At 49.4% G+C, this 19227-nt stretch overlaps 1 protein-coding gene across 5 annotated transcripts; it reads left to right on the top strand.

The window, feature by feature from the left end:
* The first annotated feature begins 198 nt into the window (after window positions 1-198).
* On the top strand, window positions 199-18260 carry Lztr1 (leucine zipper like post translational regulator 1). 5 transcript variants are annotated; one of them, XM_078038810.1, is made up of 21 exons: window positions 199-597; window positions 1007-1069; window positions 4756-4812; window positions 7811-7890; window positions 8307-8415; window positions 8991-9074; window positions 9839-9896; window positions 10553-10692; window positions 11674-11875; window positions 12276-12431; window positions 12852-12962; window positions 13692-13784; window positions 13937-14032; window positions 14119-14269; window positions 14539-14720; window positions 14885-15041; window positions 15808-15973; window positions 16067-16216; window positions 16870-16975; window positions 17044-17124; window positions 17360-18260. In XM_078038810.1, exons 1-21 carry the CDS (start codon window positions 398-400, stop codon window positions 17474-17476), a joined length of 2559 nt encoding a protein of 852 aa, XP_077894936.1. In that variant the 5' UTR covers window positions 199-397; the 3' UTR covers window positions 17477-18260. The 5 variants fall into 5 exon arrangements, with proteins under 5 accessions (XP_077894936.1, XP_077894935.1, XP_077894937.1 ...); XM_078038809.1 differs by having other exon boundaries at window positions 200-597; window positions 14116-14269; XM_078038811.1 differs by having other exon boundaries at window positions 201-597; window positions 14116-14269; window positions 14539-14708.
* The last annotated feature ends 967 nt before the right edge of the window (window positions 18261-19227 follow it).

Raw genomic sequence — 19227 nt, 5'->3', positions numbered from 1 at the left:
GCGTAGGCGCAGGGCATGCCGGGAACTTCGAGTCCGCCGCCGTTTAAGATTAACCGGCGGGGTGGGCCTGGAAGCGCCGGGAAGTGCCGTCCTGACAGATTGGGGTGGGGCCACCGCATTTACCGGAAGGGGAAACCTGGGCCCTGTATTTCGCCAGAAGTGCTTTCCGCAGTGTTACACGCTCCCGGCAAGGTCGGCCACCAGATTCCACACTTACCCCAGCTGTCATGAGGAGTGCTAGACTCGTCGGGAAGTGTGGGTTGCCTTAATCGTGACGCTAGCCGGAAGTGCGGCGCCGTTGGCGCAGGGCTCGCTGGGAAATGTGGTCCCTTCTGGCGGACCGGGGCGGTGGCCGCAAGACCTGCAGACAGGGTGGCCAATCCGGCGTGCACCCGGGATGTCTGGGCCGGGTGGCTCCGGGGGCCCGATCGGGGCCGGGGCCTTGGCAGGTGGGGCGCGCTCCAAGGTAGCTCCGAGTGTCGACTTTGACCACAGCTGCTCAGACAGTGTCGAATACCTGACGCTCAACTTCGGGCCCTTCGAAACAGTTCATCGGTGGCGGCGCCTCCCGCCCTGCGACGAGTTCGTGGGTGCCCGGTACGGCGGGATTCTGAAAGCACTAGGAGTGAGGAGGTCCCAGGATGGGGCCTCGGGGCGAGGCTCGGGCGTCAAGTCCTGGAGTAGAATCTGATAGTGGGTCGGGTGGTGTCCAGGGCAGAGAAAGGTCTTTCTAGGTAAATCCAGAGTTGGATGACTCTTATTTCTCTATAGTAGGGGTCCCACTAACTTTGTGGTGGGGTGAGAAGTCTAGAAAATCCTCTGATGGTGTCGAGCATCCCCATGTACAGGGTCCTTTGGGGTTGTGGTGGAATGTAGGTCTCTGTAGTTCTTGGCAGTTGAGAGAGATTTTCTAACTTCTGTGGCAGTACCACATGTAGTCCCATTCCTTGGGTGCCACCCACTAGTGTCCTGGCTTTACCACCATCCACCTCTTTTTTCTTTCTAGGCGCAGCAAGCACACAGTGGTGGCCTATAAAGATGCCATCTATGTATTTGGTGGTGACAACGGGTGAGTCTAAGTATCAGGTGTTTGGACCAGGTAGGGAGAAGAGTGTGGTCTCAGATTGGACCTGTGGAGCTCCACTGCTATCTTTCCAGACATTAGCTAAGTACTGTAAGCTTTGGTTTACCCTCTTTGGGGTTACCTGCATTTACGTTGCAGATTGTAGTGAGAATTAAATGAGATCCTGCCCTCAAGTCCTCCTCACAGCATTTGGTGGGTAGCACATGCTCAGTCCCTCTTGTTTTGAGTGAGTAGATGTAGCTTTTTTTTTTTTTCCTACTTTTATTTTATTTATTTATTTTTATGTGGTGCTGAGGATCAACCCAGCGTTTCACTCATGCGAGGGGAGCACTCAGCTGCGGAGCCACACCACAGCCCCAGATGTAGCTTTTTTTTAAATATATATATTTTTAGTTGTTGATGGACCTTTATTTTATTTATTTATATGCAGTGCTGAGAATCAAACCCAGTTCCCCACACTAGGTTGATTCTCAGCATGCTAGGCAAGCACTCTACCACTGAGTCACAACCCCAGCCCTAGATGTTGCTTTGAAAAACACATATGTACCCTTGCTGCCAGCCTTGCCAGTCACTTTTTTCTTTCCCCAGACTTCCCTCTGGGCTTTATCCACATGCTTACTCTGCAGCCAAAAAGTATGGAGCAGTTTTATTTATTTTGTACATCTTCCACTTTTTTGTGAATGTTTTCCTGTATTGCATAGACTCCTAGCAAATAACTTGATAATGATCTAATGTTCAGTTGGTGGGCACATCTCCATTCACATGAACTGCCACCAGTTAAATTGTAGTTAGTTTCTCTGTGCTGAGGGTAGAGTGTCTATACATTATCCATCCTGCTCATGAGTCCTAGTTCTGCCTCTCAGCCTCAGAACCTGGCCTGAAGCCCAGAAAGGGCATTGTTGGGGTTGGGGATTTACTCAGTGGCAGAGCGCTTGTCTAGCATGTGCAAGGCCCTGGGTTCGGTCCTCAGCCCTGGAAAAAAGAAAAAAAAAAAAAAGCCAGAAAGGGCATTGCAGCCTTAGTCCTGTAGGACTCCTTGGGGGCGCTGACCTGAGGTTGGAGGGGTAATTTGCAATCATATCATGACCTGCACACTAGACAGAAGGGCCTCCTTGGCCATGATCCCCTGGTATCCAACCTGTTTCTGCTAGTCTCTTTTCCCAAGGGCAGTCAGGGGGATCTATTTACAAATACAAGTCAAAGTATATTCCTCCTCACCTCATAACCTTGTGACATCTCTCTACCTCTCTGAATAGAAGCCCAAGTTCTCATGACAGTCTGTGATACCTATACACTTGTGCCTCCCACTGTTCCTCTGCCTATTCCTTTGCTGCACAGGGCCATGCTGGCTGCCTTGCTACCTTTAGATTGTTCCCAGTATGCTCCTACAATAGGTCTTTACATTGGCCATTCCCTCCTTTTCACACTTCCTGCCTCTCTTCTGATCCTCCCTTTGAGTAAGGCCTTTCTTCACTTCCTTTACCTTTTGCCACCTCCATTTGTCCCTGAAGCACACAGATGTTGGATATAATCTGTGTCCTCTGCTATGTCAAGGCCTGTGTTCCTTTCATCCCAGTATCTTAGCACCTAGATAACTCAATAAATGTCAAAAAGTGGGATGAAATAAGAAAGTGGCATCTACTCAGAGATAGTTATTGGAGCCTTAACAAGAATCTTCCAAACCAAAAAAGGCCTTGATGTCAAGCACAGGGTAGTAGGTGGGAAATGGGGAACCTCTGTCCTCAGGAGTATTCTGTAGCAGGTAGTTGTGTAATAACTATGGAGCAATAAGTAGAATAGTCTTTGCTATGATGTGTCAAAAGATAAAATCACCACAGGGCTGGGATTGTGGCTCAGCGGTAGAGTTCTTGCCTAGCATGTATGAGGCACTGGGTTCAATTCTCAGCACCGAATATATATAAGTAATGGTTCATCAACAACTAAAAAAAAAAAATTTAAATAATATAAAATTACAACTATTTAATTATAGAGCTCTTTGGCTTTTATTTTTGATTCATGAATTGAGGCAGCCTCCATTCTACAGATTAGAATGAGAGTTCTCACTAGACAAGAGCAACCCAATGGGTCTTTTAAGGTGGGAACAAGGAAACCGAACAAAAAGCTGATTGGTTAACATTAGGTTACTTCAGGTTATGGTTTTTATAAGGGTTAAAGCAGAGGGGATTTCCTTATTACACTAAAGGAGGTAGACTGGAATTGATTGTTTTTAGGAAAAACTGATCTGTATTGGGATCTCTCTGCTTCTTTAAAGTTCCAGTTTATGAAGCATTTGGCATGAATACCTTCTATTTTGGTTTGATTTCTAGCTTCCCATAATTTTTTTTTTTTTTGTGCTGCTGGGGGTTGAACCCAGGGCCTTGTGCATGCAAGGCAAGCACTCTACCAACTTACTATATCCCCAGCCCAGTTTATTCTTTTTTTTTTTTTTCTCCCATATTTTTGTTCAACAAAGGAGACACTAAGAAACAGGTTACAAGGTGTTGTGATATACAAAGCATGATGGTGCATGCCTATAATCGTAGTGATGACTCTGGAAGCTGAAATGAGAGGATTGAAAGTTTGAGGCCAGCCTCAGCAATTTAACAAAATGTTGTTTCAAAATAAAAATTAAAAAAAAAAAAAAGAGAAGGAAACAGGAAATTTATCTTCCTTAGGTTGCAACTCTGTAGCCTGTCAGTAGACTGTTAGATCAATGAGATCAAAGAAAGATGGCCTCTTCCTGGGGCAGGATTGGGGATGGGGTGGGGAAAAAAGGAGGATGGGGAGGAATTAGCTATAACATTAACTTGTTAGCTCCTGAATTCCTGGCTGTATGGCCTTAGACACAACCTTTTTTTTTTTTTAAATTTTTTTTTAGTTGTAGTTGGCACAATGCCTTTATTTTATTTATTTTTATGAAGTGCTGAGGATCGAACCCAGCGCTTTTCCACTGAGCCATAACCCCAGCCCCCAGGCTCAACCTTTTATCTCCCAGGCTGTTTGTTCTTCTTTAAAATGGAGTTTGGAGGGCACCCACCTAGTATAGATGGAATGAGTCCGCAGGGGGCACCTGGCATAAGCCCCACCTAAAGCTGGTGCTGGACTCCTGTTGCTTTGCAGCACTGTAAGATGGTACAATGGCCAGTGAATTTGTTTCCCATTTTATTGTATATTTAATGTAATTGTTATATTGGTTTTGCAATTAATAAGAGATGTTAGAAAGATCAGAGAGAGGCAGAGAAGCATCTCATTGTGGTAGTGCAGCATCTGAGGGAAGGGGGTTAAGGCAAGTGAGTGGGGATTCTTGAAGCTGGGGTGAATGAGTCTGGCCTTTGGACTATTTTACATCCTCATGGCAGCCCCTGAGTAGGCTCCTAGTGGCTGGGATCATGCTTTGGTTCTGACTCCATGTGGGTTAACCTTGCCTGTGTGGCAACCCTGGTTCCCATATCAACTGGGAAGCCTTCTTGGTAGTCTTCACTCTTGTCCCTCAGGCATCAGTTGGTTGTCTTACCCTGGCCAGGTCCAGAGGTAAGTGAGCCACCCCAAAATGGCCCTTTCTGTTATCCCTTGCAAGGTCTACATGCAATACCCATCTCTAGAGTCCTGGTAGGGCAATGCCCCACAAAACACACCTGGCTAATGCCACCCTCTCTCTGGCTGCCTTTTAGGAAGACGATGCTCAATGACCTCCTGCGTTTCGATGTGAAGGACTGCTCCTGGTGCAGGTGGGCAGCCTTCCATGCTCTAAGACTCTGTCTTTCCTTCTGTGCTGTGCTGGGACTGGTTGCTGGCAGAATCAGCTGATCCTGGAGAATCAGAGGAAGGATCAAGGAGGAAAGAACCAGAGCCCCTGGGCCTTTGGGATGCCACAACCAGAATCTCTGAGTATTTTCCTGCATTTCTTGGGTTTCTGTTCTAACTACCACAGTGATTGATTATTCTGTGATTGAAACTAAGGGGTCTATTTGATCTGTTTGTGAGTCCCCAAATTCTGCTGCAGGAGAGCCCCTCAGTTACCAGAACTTCTCCTGGGCCAGGGATTCCTGTGAGATCTGACTTGAGGCAGGGGAGGGTATCAGTTAATGAGTCCTCTCAGGATTGACTCTGTGTTGGTGCAGGAAGCCACCCAACGGCTAGCAGCAACTTTATTTTATTTATTTATTTTTTTATTTTCTCCCTTCCCTGCTCCATGGGGCCCATCTTCTGCCAGGAGACCCCACACTGGCAGTAGGGTTAGGGTCTAGCTACCCAGAAAGCCAAGACATATGATTCCAAGTTCAAGGACAGCCTGTATAACTTATTGAGACCCTATCTCAGCATGTACACCCTTACCAACCCCTTCCACACAGACATCTGTCTCAGCTGTGTGGCCTCCAGTGAGAGAGACATGCCCTTTCTGAACACTGCATATTTGTGCCCATCCGAAGTAGTCCAGCCCCTGCCTGGGAGCAGCTCACAGCTGAGGGGGAAATATGAAGTATCTCCTAGAATCAGGAGATACTGGGCTTTCTGAGCTCTACCATTTTCTCAACACAAACCCATGGAGCCCATTGTGGCACCACACTCTATTCTGTGGGCCATTCCCTTGGTCCCAAGCAGCCCTTTGGGGTGGGGTCTTATTGTCCTTTTTGCCAGAGGAGGATGTCAGTGCTCAAAAGATGCCAGAACCCTTAGCCACACAGGGCTGCACCACTTGGCATCACCTACCATATCCCCAGGAGCTTTGATAGCACTTGGAATAACTGTAGAAGTAGATATGTTTTTTCTCTCTTTATGATACAGCTGTTAACTGATTGATTTTAATTTTTAAAGTCATTAAAGAGCCAGGTGTGGTGCTACACTGCTGTAATCCATCCCAACAACTTGTGAAACTCAGGCAGGAGACCAACCTCAGCAACTTATTGAGACTGTGTTTCAAAAATAAAGCCAGGTGCCATGGTATATGCCTGTAATCCCAGTGACTCAGTAGGCTGAAGCAGGAGAATCATGAGTTCAAAGCCAGCCCCCGCAATTTAGTGAGAACCTAAGCAACTTGGTGAGTCCTTGTCTCTAAATGAAATATAAAAAAGAGGCTGGGGTGTGGCTTAGTGGTTAAGAGCCCCTGGTAAATAATAATAATAAAATAGAAATGACTGGGGATGTAGCTCATAGGTAGAGCACCAAAAAAAAAAAAAAAAAAAAAAAAAGAAAAGAAAAGGAAAAATCACTCTTAAGGCTAGCTGTAGTGGCATACATCTGTAATCCTAGCTACCCAGAAAGCCAAGACACATGATTCCAAGTTCAAGGACAGCCTGTATAACTTACTGAGACCCTATCTCAAAATAAAATTTAAAAAAGACTGGGCATGTAACTGAATGGTAAAGTGTTTGGTTAGCATGTGCAAGGCCCTGGCATTAATACCCCACTACTGGGAGGGAAATCACTCTGAAGACTTTATAATTCTTTGTCAAACTTTTCCCAGAAAATGAGCAGCACCAAATAATCAGTGCAAATGGGTTTTTAGTTCAGTAAATAAAATTTAGTGACCCCATGCTGCAGAATACTTAGAGCTGCTGAGAATGGCCCTAGTCAGTCCTAGTGTGGCATGGGGTCACTAGTGATGTTTTACTGTCTAGTTGAAAATGCAAGTTACAAAATATCCATCTCATTGATTTTATTAAAAAATTCTTTGGGGGGCTGGAGTTGTGGCTCAGTGGTAGAGCACTTCCCTAACATGTGTGAGGCACTAAGTTTGATTCTCAGCACCACATAAAAAATAAATAAAATAAGGGCATTGTGTCCATCTATAACTAATTAAAATATTTTTTAAAAATTCTTTGGGGCTGGAGCTGTAGCTCAGTGGTAGAGCACCTGCCTCGCACATATGAAACACTGGGTTTGATCCTCAGCACCACATAAAAATGAATAAATAAATAAATAAATAAATTGTGTCCATGTATAACTAAAAAAAAAAATTTTTTTTTTCACAGACATGGTTCAGAGTTATGGAGGGAGGACTCCTAGCTATTGACAGTGATTTTCTGACAATGGAATTATGCAAGAGATTTGGTGCCCATTGCTTTTTTTTTTTTTTTTTTTTTTTTTTTTAATTTTTATGAGCCAGGTGGGATGGCTAATCCTAGTGGCTTGGGAGCCTGAGGCAGGAGGATTGCAAGTTCAAAGCCAGCAATTTAGCAAGGCCCTAAGCAACTTAGTAAGACCCTATCTCAAAATAAAAAATAAAAATGGCTGGGGATGTGGTACTATTTACTTAGTACAAGGGTTTATTCCCTGGTACTGAGTAAATAAATAATAAAAAATAAAGTTTCTATCAGATGTGCCACTATTTTTTTTTAACAGTATTGGGGGTTGGGGATAGAAGCCAGAGGCACTTTATTCCTAATCTACACTCTTAATTCTTTTTTGAAATTTTGAGGTAGGGTCTTGCTAAATTGCCCAGGGTGGCCACGAACTTGTGTTCCTCTGGAATTACAGGCTTATATCCCCACACTCAGCAAGTAATCACCTTTGAAATGCAAAATTAAAAGGAAACTAGGTGCCATGGCCTATCCTGTAGTCCTAGCACTCAGAAGTCTGAGGCAGGAAGATCTCTTGAGCTCACAAGCTCAAGGCCAGCCTAGGCAGTAAGAGACATTTAAAAAATTGAAGTGTGAGGGTTGCCACCCTGTGGGGACATGGACTATCTGGCTGATCTTGGTGATACCATCCTTGTATCTACTATAGGGCCTTTACCACTGGCACCCCACCAGCCCCTCGATACCACCACTCAGCTGTTGTCTATGGGAGCAGCATGTTTGTTTTTGGTAAGTAGCCTTCTACTCCCTGCTGGGCCTACAGCTGCCCTGTCCTCCTGCCAGCCTTCTCCTAAGATGGGGTCTTCTCATATCCTAGATATCCTAGCAGATACTTTCTGTTCACTCCTCAGCTTTGTCCACTGAATTGCTTTGAACTCCTGTACTGGGCAGAGGACCCCTTTCCCTAACTGTCCTGAGCCCATGGGGTTGGGTCATCTGCCTCTGTGAGGGCTGGAGCAGGAAACAGTGTCCTGTTTATCTCTGTATCTCTAGAGCCCAATACCAAGGCAGGCAGATAGTTGGTGCCCCGGTAATTTATAGGTAGATTTCCAGTTGGTTCACTTCAAGTGGGGCCAGATTCTGTCCCAGCTCCTGGAGTTTGAAGATATGCCATGAGTGTGTTACTTTTGCTCTCTCTTTACCAGGGGGCTACACTGGAGACATTTATTCCAATTCTAACTTGAAGAATAAAAATGACCTCTTTGAATATAAGTTTGCAACTGGCCAGTGGACAGAGTGGAAAATTGAAGGACGGTGAGAGACTGTGGGACCAGGAGGGGCCTGGATGGCAGCAGGCCTGAACTTGACTTTCTCTTATGTTTCAGACAGGAAGCCCAAGGTTGAGAGAGGCCTGAGGGCATGAAGTAGTCAGATAGTCAGGAGTGGTCACTTACCCCAGGTATCCATATTCAGTTCTGGATGCCCTTCTTTTAGAAGAAACCTGATGTGTTGCTTTGTGAGTACCCCCTTTGGTATTTTGTGGAAGCTGAAAGATAATACTCTGCCTCTGTGAACATCTGAGTTTCATTTTTGTTTTTGAGGTGTTGAGTATTAAACCCAGAGTTTCATGCATCCTAGACAAGTGCTGTATCACTGAGCCATATCCCCAGCCTTATATCTAGTTTTTGTATCTAGCTATCATCCAGGCCTCACAAACCTACCTTCTGGTTCTGTTGCTCCTTCCCAGTGCCCCAGAAGTGGCCCTCAGAGCCCCATTGTCAGGAATATGTGACCTTAGCAGTCCAGCTGTGGTTTGTATCCCACTATGTGGGACTGTAAGCTCTGTCCTTTACTGGATGGCTTCCTTCTTCACTCCCTTTTCACTTTAGGTTGCCAGTTGCCAGGTCAGCTCATGGGGCCACGGTGTACAGTGACAAGCTGTGGATCTTCGCTGGCTATGATGGCAATGCCAGGTAGGCAGTGGCCTGGCCTGTGTACCCCATCTCTGAATGTACGTAGGTACACAGTGAGCTTTCCTGGAATTTGAGAGCTCAGTCTAGGAAAGGTCAGCCAGGTGGATTTTGAGTGCTACTCTGGGGGATTCCCAGGAGGGGGCATGGTTGGAGGAGAGGAATTTGGGTAAATGGAGGTGAGACTGCTGAGTGGGACCTGCCGCTAATCCTGTGGCCCCTTGATTAATCAGATGAGGTTATTTGGGTACCACAAGGAAGAGGGACCCTGAGGGGCTCAATACATGGGTGGGTGGGCAGTGTCAGGGCATAGACCCAGCCTTAGGTTCCTGCCTATATCACAGGCATTTTCCTTCTAAATTTAGTAAATTAGTTTTGCTATATTTTTCTGATTACAAAAGTAGTATGTGCTCATTCCAAACTTTAGCATTGTAAAAATTCCTAGTGATACAGTGGTAGTGGTGATTTTTGTGGTATCTACAGTCTTCTCCTTGCTGTGGGAGAGAATAGCTGATGAAGCTGTGGCCCTGTTCCACTGTGCCAGATGTTGTATATGAGGTTACTTGTTCCACTCTGGGTAGGGGACCTGGAATGGCAAGGATTTGGTGCAGTTCCTGCTCCCACACCCAGCTCCCATGTCAAAGCTTCACAGGTATCCCCTACTTACATGGCAGGTTGTTTTTCCCTGCATTCATTTGCCCTGGCCAGGGCCTGGTCTACCCTAACAGCCAGATCCAAAGGAATCTGATCCCACTGTTCTAATGCAGGTTGAATGACATGTGGACAATTGGCCTCCAGGATCGGGAACTCACGTGCTGGGAGGAGGTGAGGTGCCCAGAGAGCTGCTGGGATAAAGACAAGGGCTGCTGGGGGGTGCAAGAAGCCAAGGTAGGGTGGCAACAGAGGCTGCTTTCTTGCCTTTGGCAAAGCCCAGCTTCACTGTCCTTCATGACCTGGCAGGAACCTCAGGACCAATTCTAGCACCAATTGCACAGTGACTGAAGACTTTTAAGTCTTCGGGCTGAGGATGTGGCTTAGTGGTAGAGTGCTTGTGTAGCATGTGCAAGGCCTTGGATACAGTCCCCAGCACTGAAAAAGGCAGGGGGTATGACAGGATGGGTAGAGTACTGTGTGTTGTGATGATATATATGAGTCTGGTCTAATCTACACTTATTTGAACATAGTGAGGACAGCTTGCTCTCTGGTGTCCTAATTACTGGAGTTTCCCCTAGGACATTCCTTTCCTTGTAGAAATGTATGACTTTTAACCTCTAATGATTTTACCCTCATGGTTTTAACCCCAACTGGTCAAAACCATACTCATGTATGTGGATGAGATGGGTTATAAGCTGTTCAGCAAAAACTGGTCTAAGAACCCTCATTCACAAAGCTTCAAGAATGAAGGTCCCACCCTATAAGTACATAGATATGTGAGCTGAGGTCCTGTGAGAGCCTTGGACTGAGTTGCACCCCCATCCCAGGTGGCCCAGAGTGGTGAGATCCCACCATCTTGCTGCAACTTCCCTGTGGCTGTGTGCCGGGACAAGATGTTTGTATTCTCAGGACAGAGTGGAGCCAAGATAACTAACAACCTCTTCCAATTTGAATTCAAGGATAAGACGTAAGCACTCTGCTTGGGGAGGAGGCATAGTTAATGTCCTAGCCTGTTTCTGATAGCCATGGTAGCCCATCTTTCCAAGCTCTCACATATAGCAGGAATATATAGTCTGGAGCAGGGATGTGTGGCACACCTACCAGGCCCCTCAGGTATGGCTGCAGCTCAGCAAAATAGGGTCTGGACCAGGAACCCTGGCTGAGCCTCCCTCTGGAGGACAACTCCTGCCCTGTGAGTGGCTTGATCAGTCCTACCAATAACAAATGGGACTGGTACAGCTGTCCTGTGATGGCAGAAGATGGGAGGGGTGCCCAGGCCCTGAGAACTTCTGTCCTACACTGTCCTTGGCTGCCAGTTGACTTTTCCCCTGTGATGGGGCTGTGTCCTCTGTCACTGGGAGTGAATGGAAAAGAGGGAACATGGGCTTTGGAGGTGACTCAGGAATTGCCCTTTAGATTAGGGATAGGTAGGAGGAAGGGCTGGTATCCCTGGTGGAGAGAAACCTCTTTGGGTGATAGGCAGGGGTTGGCAGCATACAGCCACATGGATCTATTAGCCAGGATCTATTTTGGTTCTTCAACTTACTTAGCAAAATAGACAATTTGCTGGAGATACTGTAGGAGCAGCATTAGCATGTGGGATCCAGAGTGGGGACTTGGCAGTCTGCTCAGCAACCCACAACGGCACAACTCCATTCCCCAGAGAGCAAACTGCCCAGAGGTCAGTTTCCCATACCATCACTGCTTCCTGCTTCATGTCAGAGGAGCGGGGGCTTGTGCAGGATCCCATGAAGTTGGACAAGGCTGGTGGTGCCAGAGCTAAACAGGGCATGGAATTCTGGGGACCCATAACCAGGCCCTCCTTTGGGATCCTGAGATGGTCACCACAGGAGTTGCAGGGGGACTTCACAGGGGAACTTGTTGTGGGGAGGCTTTGGTAAGGAACAGAATTCCTACCCCAGCACTAGTTTACTGTTGTGTGCTCCAGGTGGACACGTATCCCCACTGAACACCTGCTCCGGGGCTCCCCGCCGCCCCCACAGCGGCGCTATGGACACACCATGGTGGCCTTTGACCGCCACCTGTATGTGTTTGGGGGTGCAGCTGACAACACTCTTCCCAACGAACTGCATTGCTACGATGTGGACTTCCAGACCTGGGAGGTTGTCCAGCCCAGCTCTGACAGTGAGGTGAGCACTACCAAGTATGGAGTAGGGGTTCCAGGGGGTCCTGACCCACTGGCTGGATGCCAATAGCTCTCACAGCCTCAGGGGGCTCTCAGGGTTCCAGAAAGTCAAGAGGAGCAAGGCCAGGACACCCTGGGCCCTCAGCCCTGAATGCCTGCCCCTCTGGCTCTAGCTCCTTCTGCAGTCTTCGGGTTTTTAATATTCCATGTTCCATCCTGTCTGCACTGTGCTGCTGTCCTACAAACATTATGGGGAAACCTGCTTTCATTGCTGCCTGGGCTCACCTTCACAGCCCTCATCCTGTTCTTTTTCCCTCCTTCTAAACCCACAGCATGCTCTGGCAGGGATGACAGCCTACCCAGCCCTTGCTGACTGGTCACATGCCCACTTTTCTCCCCACCAGGTTGGTGGGGCTGAGGTGCCGGAACGAGCTTCCACTTCCGAGGAAGCACCCACCCTGACCTCTGAGGAGCGGGGTAGCTTCAAGAAGTCCCGGGATGTGTTTGGCTTGGATTTTGGTACTACCTTACCTAAGCAGCCCAGCCAGCCAGCCTCAGAGGTAAGGGGCAGAGGCACTTGTTAAGGCTCCATCACTCCTTGAAGCAGATACTACGATGAACCTGTCACAGATAGGGAGAAGGAAGCTCTGAAAACTGTTCAGAGTCACTCAGCAAAGGAGGCACAGGGCCAGGAGCCCATGCCCTGTTGGCTGGACCAATGTCCCTGGGGGCTCCAGACTTTGCCCTCTGGGGTCTGTTCATCCTGAGGGTCTCATATCCCATTCTACCCCAGTCGTCTACATGGCCCTGGCTTCCACTGTTGTCTGCAGTTGCACTCAGGAAATTTTTAACCTCAGAGACTGGGCTGTTTGGCCTCCCCTTCACAGTCATATCCTTGCCCATGGCTTAGCCACCACCAACCCCAGTGCTGGAAACCATGCCCCATCCCTTCCCCTCTGCCCACTTGTCACCCTCCTTAGCTGCCCAGCGGGAGGCTCTTCCATGCAGCTGCTGTCATTTCTGATGCCATGTACATCTTTGGGGGCACCGTGGACAACAACATCCGGAGTGGGGAGATGTACAGGTTCCAGGTATGTGGCTCATGAACTTGTAGGGCCTACTGGGATGGACAAGCCCCAGTGATAGAACACTGAAGCCCAGTAGGTAGGGGCAGGGCTTGTCCAAGGGTGCCTGTTGATTACTGAGCCTGATGGGATGGAAGCCTCTTTAAGGCCAGTGATGGGGGGTGATGGCTCTAGGTTGAGGGAAGGCTGAGGTGACACTAGGAGTAGGTCACTGACCTTCAGTGCAGAATGGACAAGGCAGACCCCCAGCTTCAGAGCAGGGTAGGGAAATGTGAGGGAATAAGCATAGACGCAGCCTGGCTAGACTGAGCACTGGGACCTCCAGGACACCCATAGCTTAGAAGAGGGTAGACTCTGGATTGACACTACTTTCCATGGCAGCTTCTTCCCACTTGGAAGAACATGTGGTCCAAGCAGGAGTCCATGGGACAGTGGAAGACAGAGGTATACTGGTGGAGCCAGCATGAGTGCTTAGGTCCAGGCAGTGGAGATGCCACAACCCTGCCAAAGTCTGGGGAACTAGCTTAAGGCAAGGAATGGCAGTGAGAGTACCCTGCTGGTGTGGAACCAGTGGGCAGTTGTAGGCACTGAGGCCCAGAGCAAGGCATGCCTGTGGGTAGAGAGATAACTCCTCCCTTTCCTCAGCCAGGCCTGTCTGCCCTCTGTGGGATAGCATAGGCTGGACAGGAGCCTCAGGGTTGGCCTGCATGGCAGCACTGGGGTCTTCTTCTGCAGTTCTCCTGTTATCCTAAGTGCACGCTGCATGAAGACTATGGGCGGCTGTGGGAGAGCCGCCAGTTCTGTGATGTGGAGTTCGTGCTGGGTGAGGTGGGTGCCCTTCCTTAAGCCCAGCCCCATTTGCTGAGTGGGAACTTCTCTCTGAGGCCCAGCTGACCACATAGTGGTGACTTCCCTAGCCAGCTGGCCTTTGTCCCTTGGAATGAGGCTCCTATACCCTTCATATGTCATTCTTTATGTAGAAGGAAGAGTGTGTGCAAGGCCATGTGGCCATTGTCACGGCAAGGAGCCGCTGGCTCCGCAGGAAGATCATGCAGGCACGTGAGCGATTGGCTCAGGTAAGATTTCCCTCTACTGCTGAATTGGGTAGCTGTGTCCATTGTTCACTGGGGTTCCCTTGAGCTCTTTCTTTTCCCCTCAGAAGCTGGAGGAGGAGGCAGCCCCTGCTCCCAGGGAGGTTCCTAGTGGAACAAGGCTGCCCCTGCTGCGTGTGGCCATTCGAGAGGCTGAGGCCCGACCCTTTGAGGTGCTCATGCTGTTTCTGTACACCGACAAGATCAAGTACCCAAGGAAAGGTCTGCGTGGTGTGTGGGTGGTACAGTAACAGGGCAGGGGATGACAGCAGAGCTAGAAGGTGGGTGTGCTAGTCAGAGGGCCTTATAGACAGACCCTCTGAGGCTCAGAGGCTGTGGTCACTGTTGATTACGTGTGATCACAGCAGCCAGCATGGAACCCAGCTGACACTCAGCAGTCCTGACCCAAATTCATCTGTGAGGGAGCCCTGGGCTGTGTCCCTAGGCTTCCCTTCCTGGGATCCCTGAGGCTCAAGGACTTTTGGGTGCAGGCCATGTGGAGGATGTGCTGCTCATCATGGATGTGTACAAGTTGGCGCTAAGCTTCCAGTTGTGCCGCCTGGAACAGTTGTGTCGGCAATACATTGAGGCCTCTGTGGACCTGCAGAATGTACTGGTTGTGTGTGAGAGCGCTGCGAAACTGCAGCTGGGACAGCTCAAGGTGCGGGCAGGGGTTAGTGCTACTGCTGGGATCATCTGCCAGCCTGGGGCTCTGCTGGATGGGGTGGGGCATGCATGCTCAGGCTGGGTCCCAACTCTGCTCCCTGCAGCAAGCCCCTTGCCCAGCTTGGGGCCTTGGGCTGACCCCACTTGCCTGCCCGGGCCTGTCTGTCCCAGGAACACTGCCTGAACTTCGTGGTGAAGGAGTCCCACTTCAACCAGGTGATCATGATGAAGGAATTTGAGCGCCTCTCATCCCCACTGATAGTGGAGATTGTAAGGCGGAAGCAACAGCCACCCCCTCGCACCTCCTCAGACCAGCCCATGGACATTGGTAGGGAGCCCTTATTATCCTGCACTGTGGGGAGTGATGGATAGTGTTGGGTAGAACACTTAAGAGCCATGGAGGGCACTTGCTAAGCTCTTGGGACACAGGGTGGGTCTGTGGCCATGTGCTGCTGGGCACAGGGGCAGGGATGGACAGGGGAAAGCAGGCTCCCTCATAGAATCTCCCCAGTTCCCCCAGGGCTTTCCATAGCAGGCTATGCATCAGTGAGCCTGGATTCCCTAAGCCCATTTCTGGGTTGAACATGGGTACTTCTTTCTGCCTGGACCATCAGGTCTGATGGTTCAGGGTCAGTGATCAGCCACTGAACATTTGTTTTAGACACAGTGATGGTTGAGAACAGCCTCATATACTCCCAGTGCTTTCTTGTCTCCTCTCACTCTGAAAGAGATGTTACAGGCTCCTTCTTTCTCCCAATGTTCCTTGGAGCCCATGCTGACCCTTGCCACTGACCCTTGGTCATATCTGGAGACACCAGAGGTCAAGTGATAGGCCCAAAGGAGGACAGAGTAGGCCAAGTTGTGGAAAATCAGATGTTGGTAGTGGCAGGCCTTGGGACTATCTTTGGGAATGCAGAGGTCCAGCTAGCCTGGGGAACTGAGAGGGAAAAATAGAGACTGGAGGCTCATCTGGCCTTGGGAAGCTTTGTACAGGGCAGCAATGTGGGCTGACATGCAGAGAGGCAGTACTTGTGGGGTCCTGAGAGTAGAATATAAAATAGCCCCTTTGACCAGGGTCTGCTTGGGGTGTGGAGGGGCCACCTGCTCAGGGTCCCTCCACACCTACCTTCCAGGCACATCTCTGATCCAGGACATGAAAGCATACCTGGAGGGGGCAGGTGCAGAGTTCTGTGACATCACTCTACTGCTAGATGGGCATCCACGGCCAGCTCACAAGGCCATCCTGGCAGCCCGCTCTAGGTGGGTCAGAGACCTATACAAGAGGGCAGGGTAGAGCCCAAGTGTTGGCTTCCTTCTTCTGAGAGATGGGCATTTGCACCCTTCCCCCCACAGCTACTTTGAGGCCATGTTCCGGTCCTTCATGCCTGAGGATGGGCAGGTGAACATCTCCATTGGGGAGATGGTGCCCAGCAGGCAGGCCTTTGAGTCCATGCTGCGCTACATCTACTATGGAGAAGTCAACATGCCGCCTGAGGACTCCCTGTATCCTCATAACTCAAGACACTCTGTGGTCAGCACTGAGGGGTCATAGTACCTGCCCTTGGGCTACTTTGGGGTCCTATTGCCCTGTCTTGGCCAGATAGGGGTGGACCATCTCTGCATTCTAGAAGATTTCTCAGTGCCTGGTGCAAGGTGTCTAGAGCAGGTGGGCAGCTGGTAGGGAGGGTTCGTATCCTGGGAGAATGGTGTTGGCCATTGTTCTCTGAAACAGGCAAGTAGGCAGGTAGGAAGTGATTTCTCTTACTTCACTTCAGTGGTGTCAAAACCTTTTCCCCCATTCTTTGCAGTGCTGGGTGTCTAACCTAGGGCCTCATGTATGCCAGACAACTAACTGCTTGACCACTGAGCTACATTCCAGCTTCTTCAGTGGGGTTTGAACATGAGGTACTAGAATGCCTGTTGGCTAGTGAGGCTATGGAGAAGTTCTGCAGATGTGCATGAGAGAATAAGATTTGTGGTTTTCTTTGGATCTTGGATAAGACCTGTTTAGAGAATCAGCCAATATCTGCATCTGGATGAAGCTGTAGCCCCTGGTGTATGAGGCTCCTGAAGCACATTCCTAGGGGAGAATGGAGAGAGCAGCTGGGTGGGCATATGGGCTTCCCTTGGTCAGTGGCTCCTTAACCAGCTCCCAGCTACCTTTTTGCTGCCCCCTACTACTATGGCTTCTACAATAATCGGCTGCAGGCATACTGCAAGCAGAACCTGGAGATGAATGTGACTGTGCAGAATGTGCTGCAGGTATAGCCCACCTCTCCCTCTGAGGGTAGGGGAGGTGGGACAGTGCCTCAGAGTTATTGCCATTGCAGATCCTGGAGGCCGCTGACAAGACACAGGCATTGGACATGAAGCGGCACTGCCTCCATATCATTGTGCACCAGTTCACCAAGGTCAGGGCCTGTCTTGATCCACAGCTCATGAATTCAGCCCTCCTCATCAGTACTTCATGGAGGTGGGGGGTGCATCTGGGCTGGGCCAAGCAAACTATACCCATTGGCCACTTGTCTGGTCCTCAGAGTCAGCCCAAGCCCAGAGAAGGTTGGGCCCCAAAGAACTCAGCCACCCACCTTGGCCCTTTTAGGAATCTGGTTCTGTCTCATTTTGGCATTTTGGTCATCTGTACAGGTCTCCAAGTTACCCACACTGCGGTCACTGAGCCAGCAGTTGCTGCTGGACATCATAGACTCTCTGGCCTCACACATCTCTGACAAGCAGTGTGCAGAGCTGGGTGCTGACATTTGAGAGCACCATTGGTATCAAACCAGCATGGAAAATGATGCCAGATTGGTTGGCCCACTGCAAAGATTGCTCTGGCCATTCCTGTGTCTGCAGTGAGCTGTTCCTGTGGAGTCAAGGATCAGGGTGCTCAGAGCCTCCAAATGGAGCTCAGCAGGTGCAGGGGACCCCAAAAACCTCATTTCATTGATGTGGACAAAGGACCCACAGGGTTGGAATAGTGAAATAGATCCCCTTTTAAGCTGTTACCTTTTCCTGGGTGGGAGGCCATGATTGAAGTGACTGGGACACTACAGGAGACAGGGGACCTGGGCATCAACCAGTAATGGGGAGACTAGGTTAACTTCAGAGTTGGGCATGGGCTTTGGAACACTCAGCCTGGCCCCTGTGGTCTTATGGATTCAAGAGTAGTTTCCTGTTGTAAGGGCCCCTCTGACATGGTAAAGGGGCCTTGGCAGAATTACTGTGGCATAAGGGAGTTCCCCTGCACACTGCCCCACAACTCTCAAGAGAAGTCCATGTAAAGAGTACCTCTGCCCACCAGGACTTGGGAATACAGACCAGTGACAGGAGGTCTGCTCTTGACTCTGGAGACTAATTTTGGAGTAAAGAACCCGAGGTCAGTTCCCAGTGCAGCATAGTCATGCTGGGCTAGGAGTGGCTTCCAGAAGGACTGCAGATTCCCAACTCATCTCTGTGTAGGGGCAAAGCAGAAGTCAGCAGAGATGCCCCCAAGTATTTAATCTGTCATGGACATGCTTCCATTAAAGTCAAAGCAGTGCTACCTACACACACTGTTATTGTCTCCATCACTGACCTGCGGTTCTCAACCTCTATGCCCTCCCACAGTGCAGCACAGACTGTGCAGCAGCCTGATGGTTTGGTTGACCCCCAGACACAGGTTCAGCCAGCCTTGCCTTTCTATCTATATATGCCCTCCTACCACCTGGTGTCACCCAGTCAAGAGAGAGAAAAAGTATAGGAGGTGTCCAGGCTGGCCCCTCCCCAAGAGCCCTGCAGTAGGGTTTTTATAATCCTGCACATCTCTTTTGGGTCCCAGGGAAGGCTACCCTCTTGCCTGGGCAGGGAACTGAGGAAAGATAAGAAAATCATCCTATTATGCAAATAGAACCCGTATCAATCCATTCTGATGGAAAAGGCTCAGTTGTGCTTTTCCAGGAACCAGAATGCAGGACCTGCATTGTCCTATCAGGAAGCCAGAGTGTACCTTGGGAAACATCTGTTCTCTTTCTGACACATTTCCCTCCTCTGGTTGAGCTCCACCCAGACATGGTCCTGCCATGGGCCCCAAGTGGCTGCAAATAGGTGGAGGTAGGGTATCCTTGCAAGATAAGCAGGGAAGTGAAGGAGGTGTGGGGCAGAAGCTGAAGCAGGTGGCTAGCTGAGTGACAGTCCCTATGAAGGAGCAGCAGGCTCGAATTGAGAAGACAAGGGGCAGCCTGGGTTGGGCAGTAAGACATGCCAGGTATAAATGACTATGCCAGAGTCACCTGCCAAGTTTCCACCAGTTGTAGACTTATCATACCCCCAGGGCAGCCTTGCCAACCCTGTCTTAGACAGGCCTGGAAGCCTCACGAACAATAATCTGTAAACCCTCCTCTATGGAGACCCTTGTAACTGGACCCTTGAGTATCACTTCTAGGCGAGATATGAATAAATTAAATTAAAGCAAGTATGAGAACATTGTTATGACTAGAAAGTCAGGAGTGCTCCTTGTGCTACAAGGCCAAGGGGAC

The sequence above is a fragment of the Ictidomys tridecemlineatus genome, chromosome 2, assembly GCF_052094955.1.
Source record: "Ictidomys tridecemlineatus isolate mIctTri1 chromosome 2, mIctTri1.hap1, whole genome shotgun sequence".
NCBI classification, from domain to species: Eukaryota; Metazoa; Chordata; class Mammalia; order Rodentia; family Sciuridae; genus Ictidomys; species Ictidomys tridecemlineatus.
This window is presented reverse-complemented; position numbering and strand designations above follow the sequence as displayed.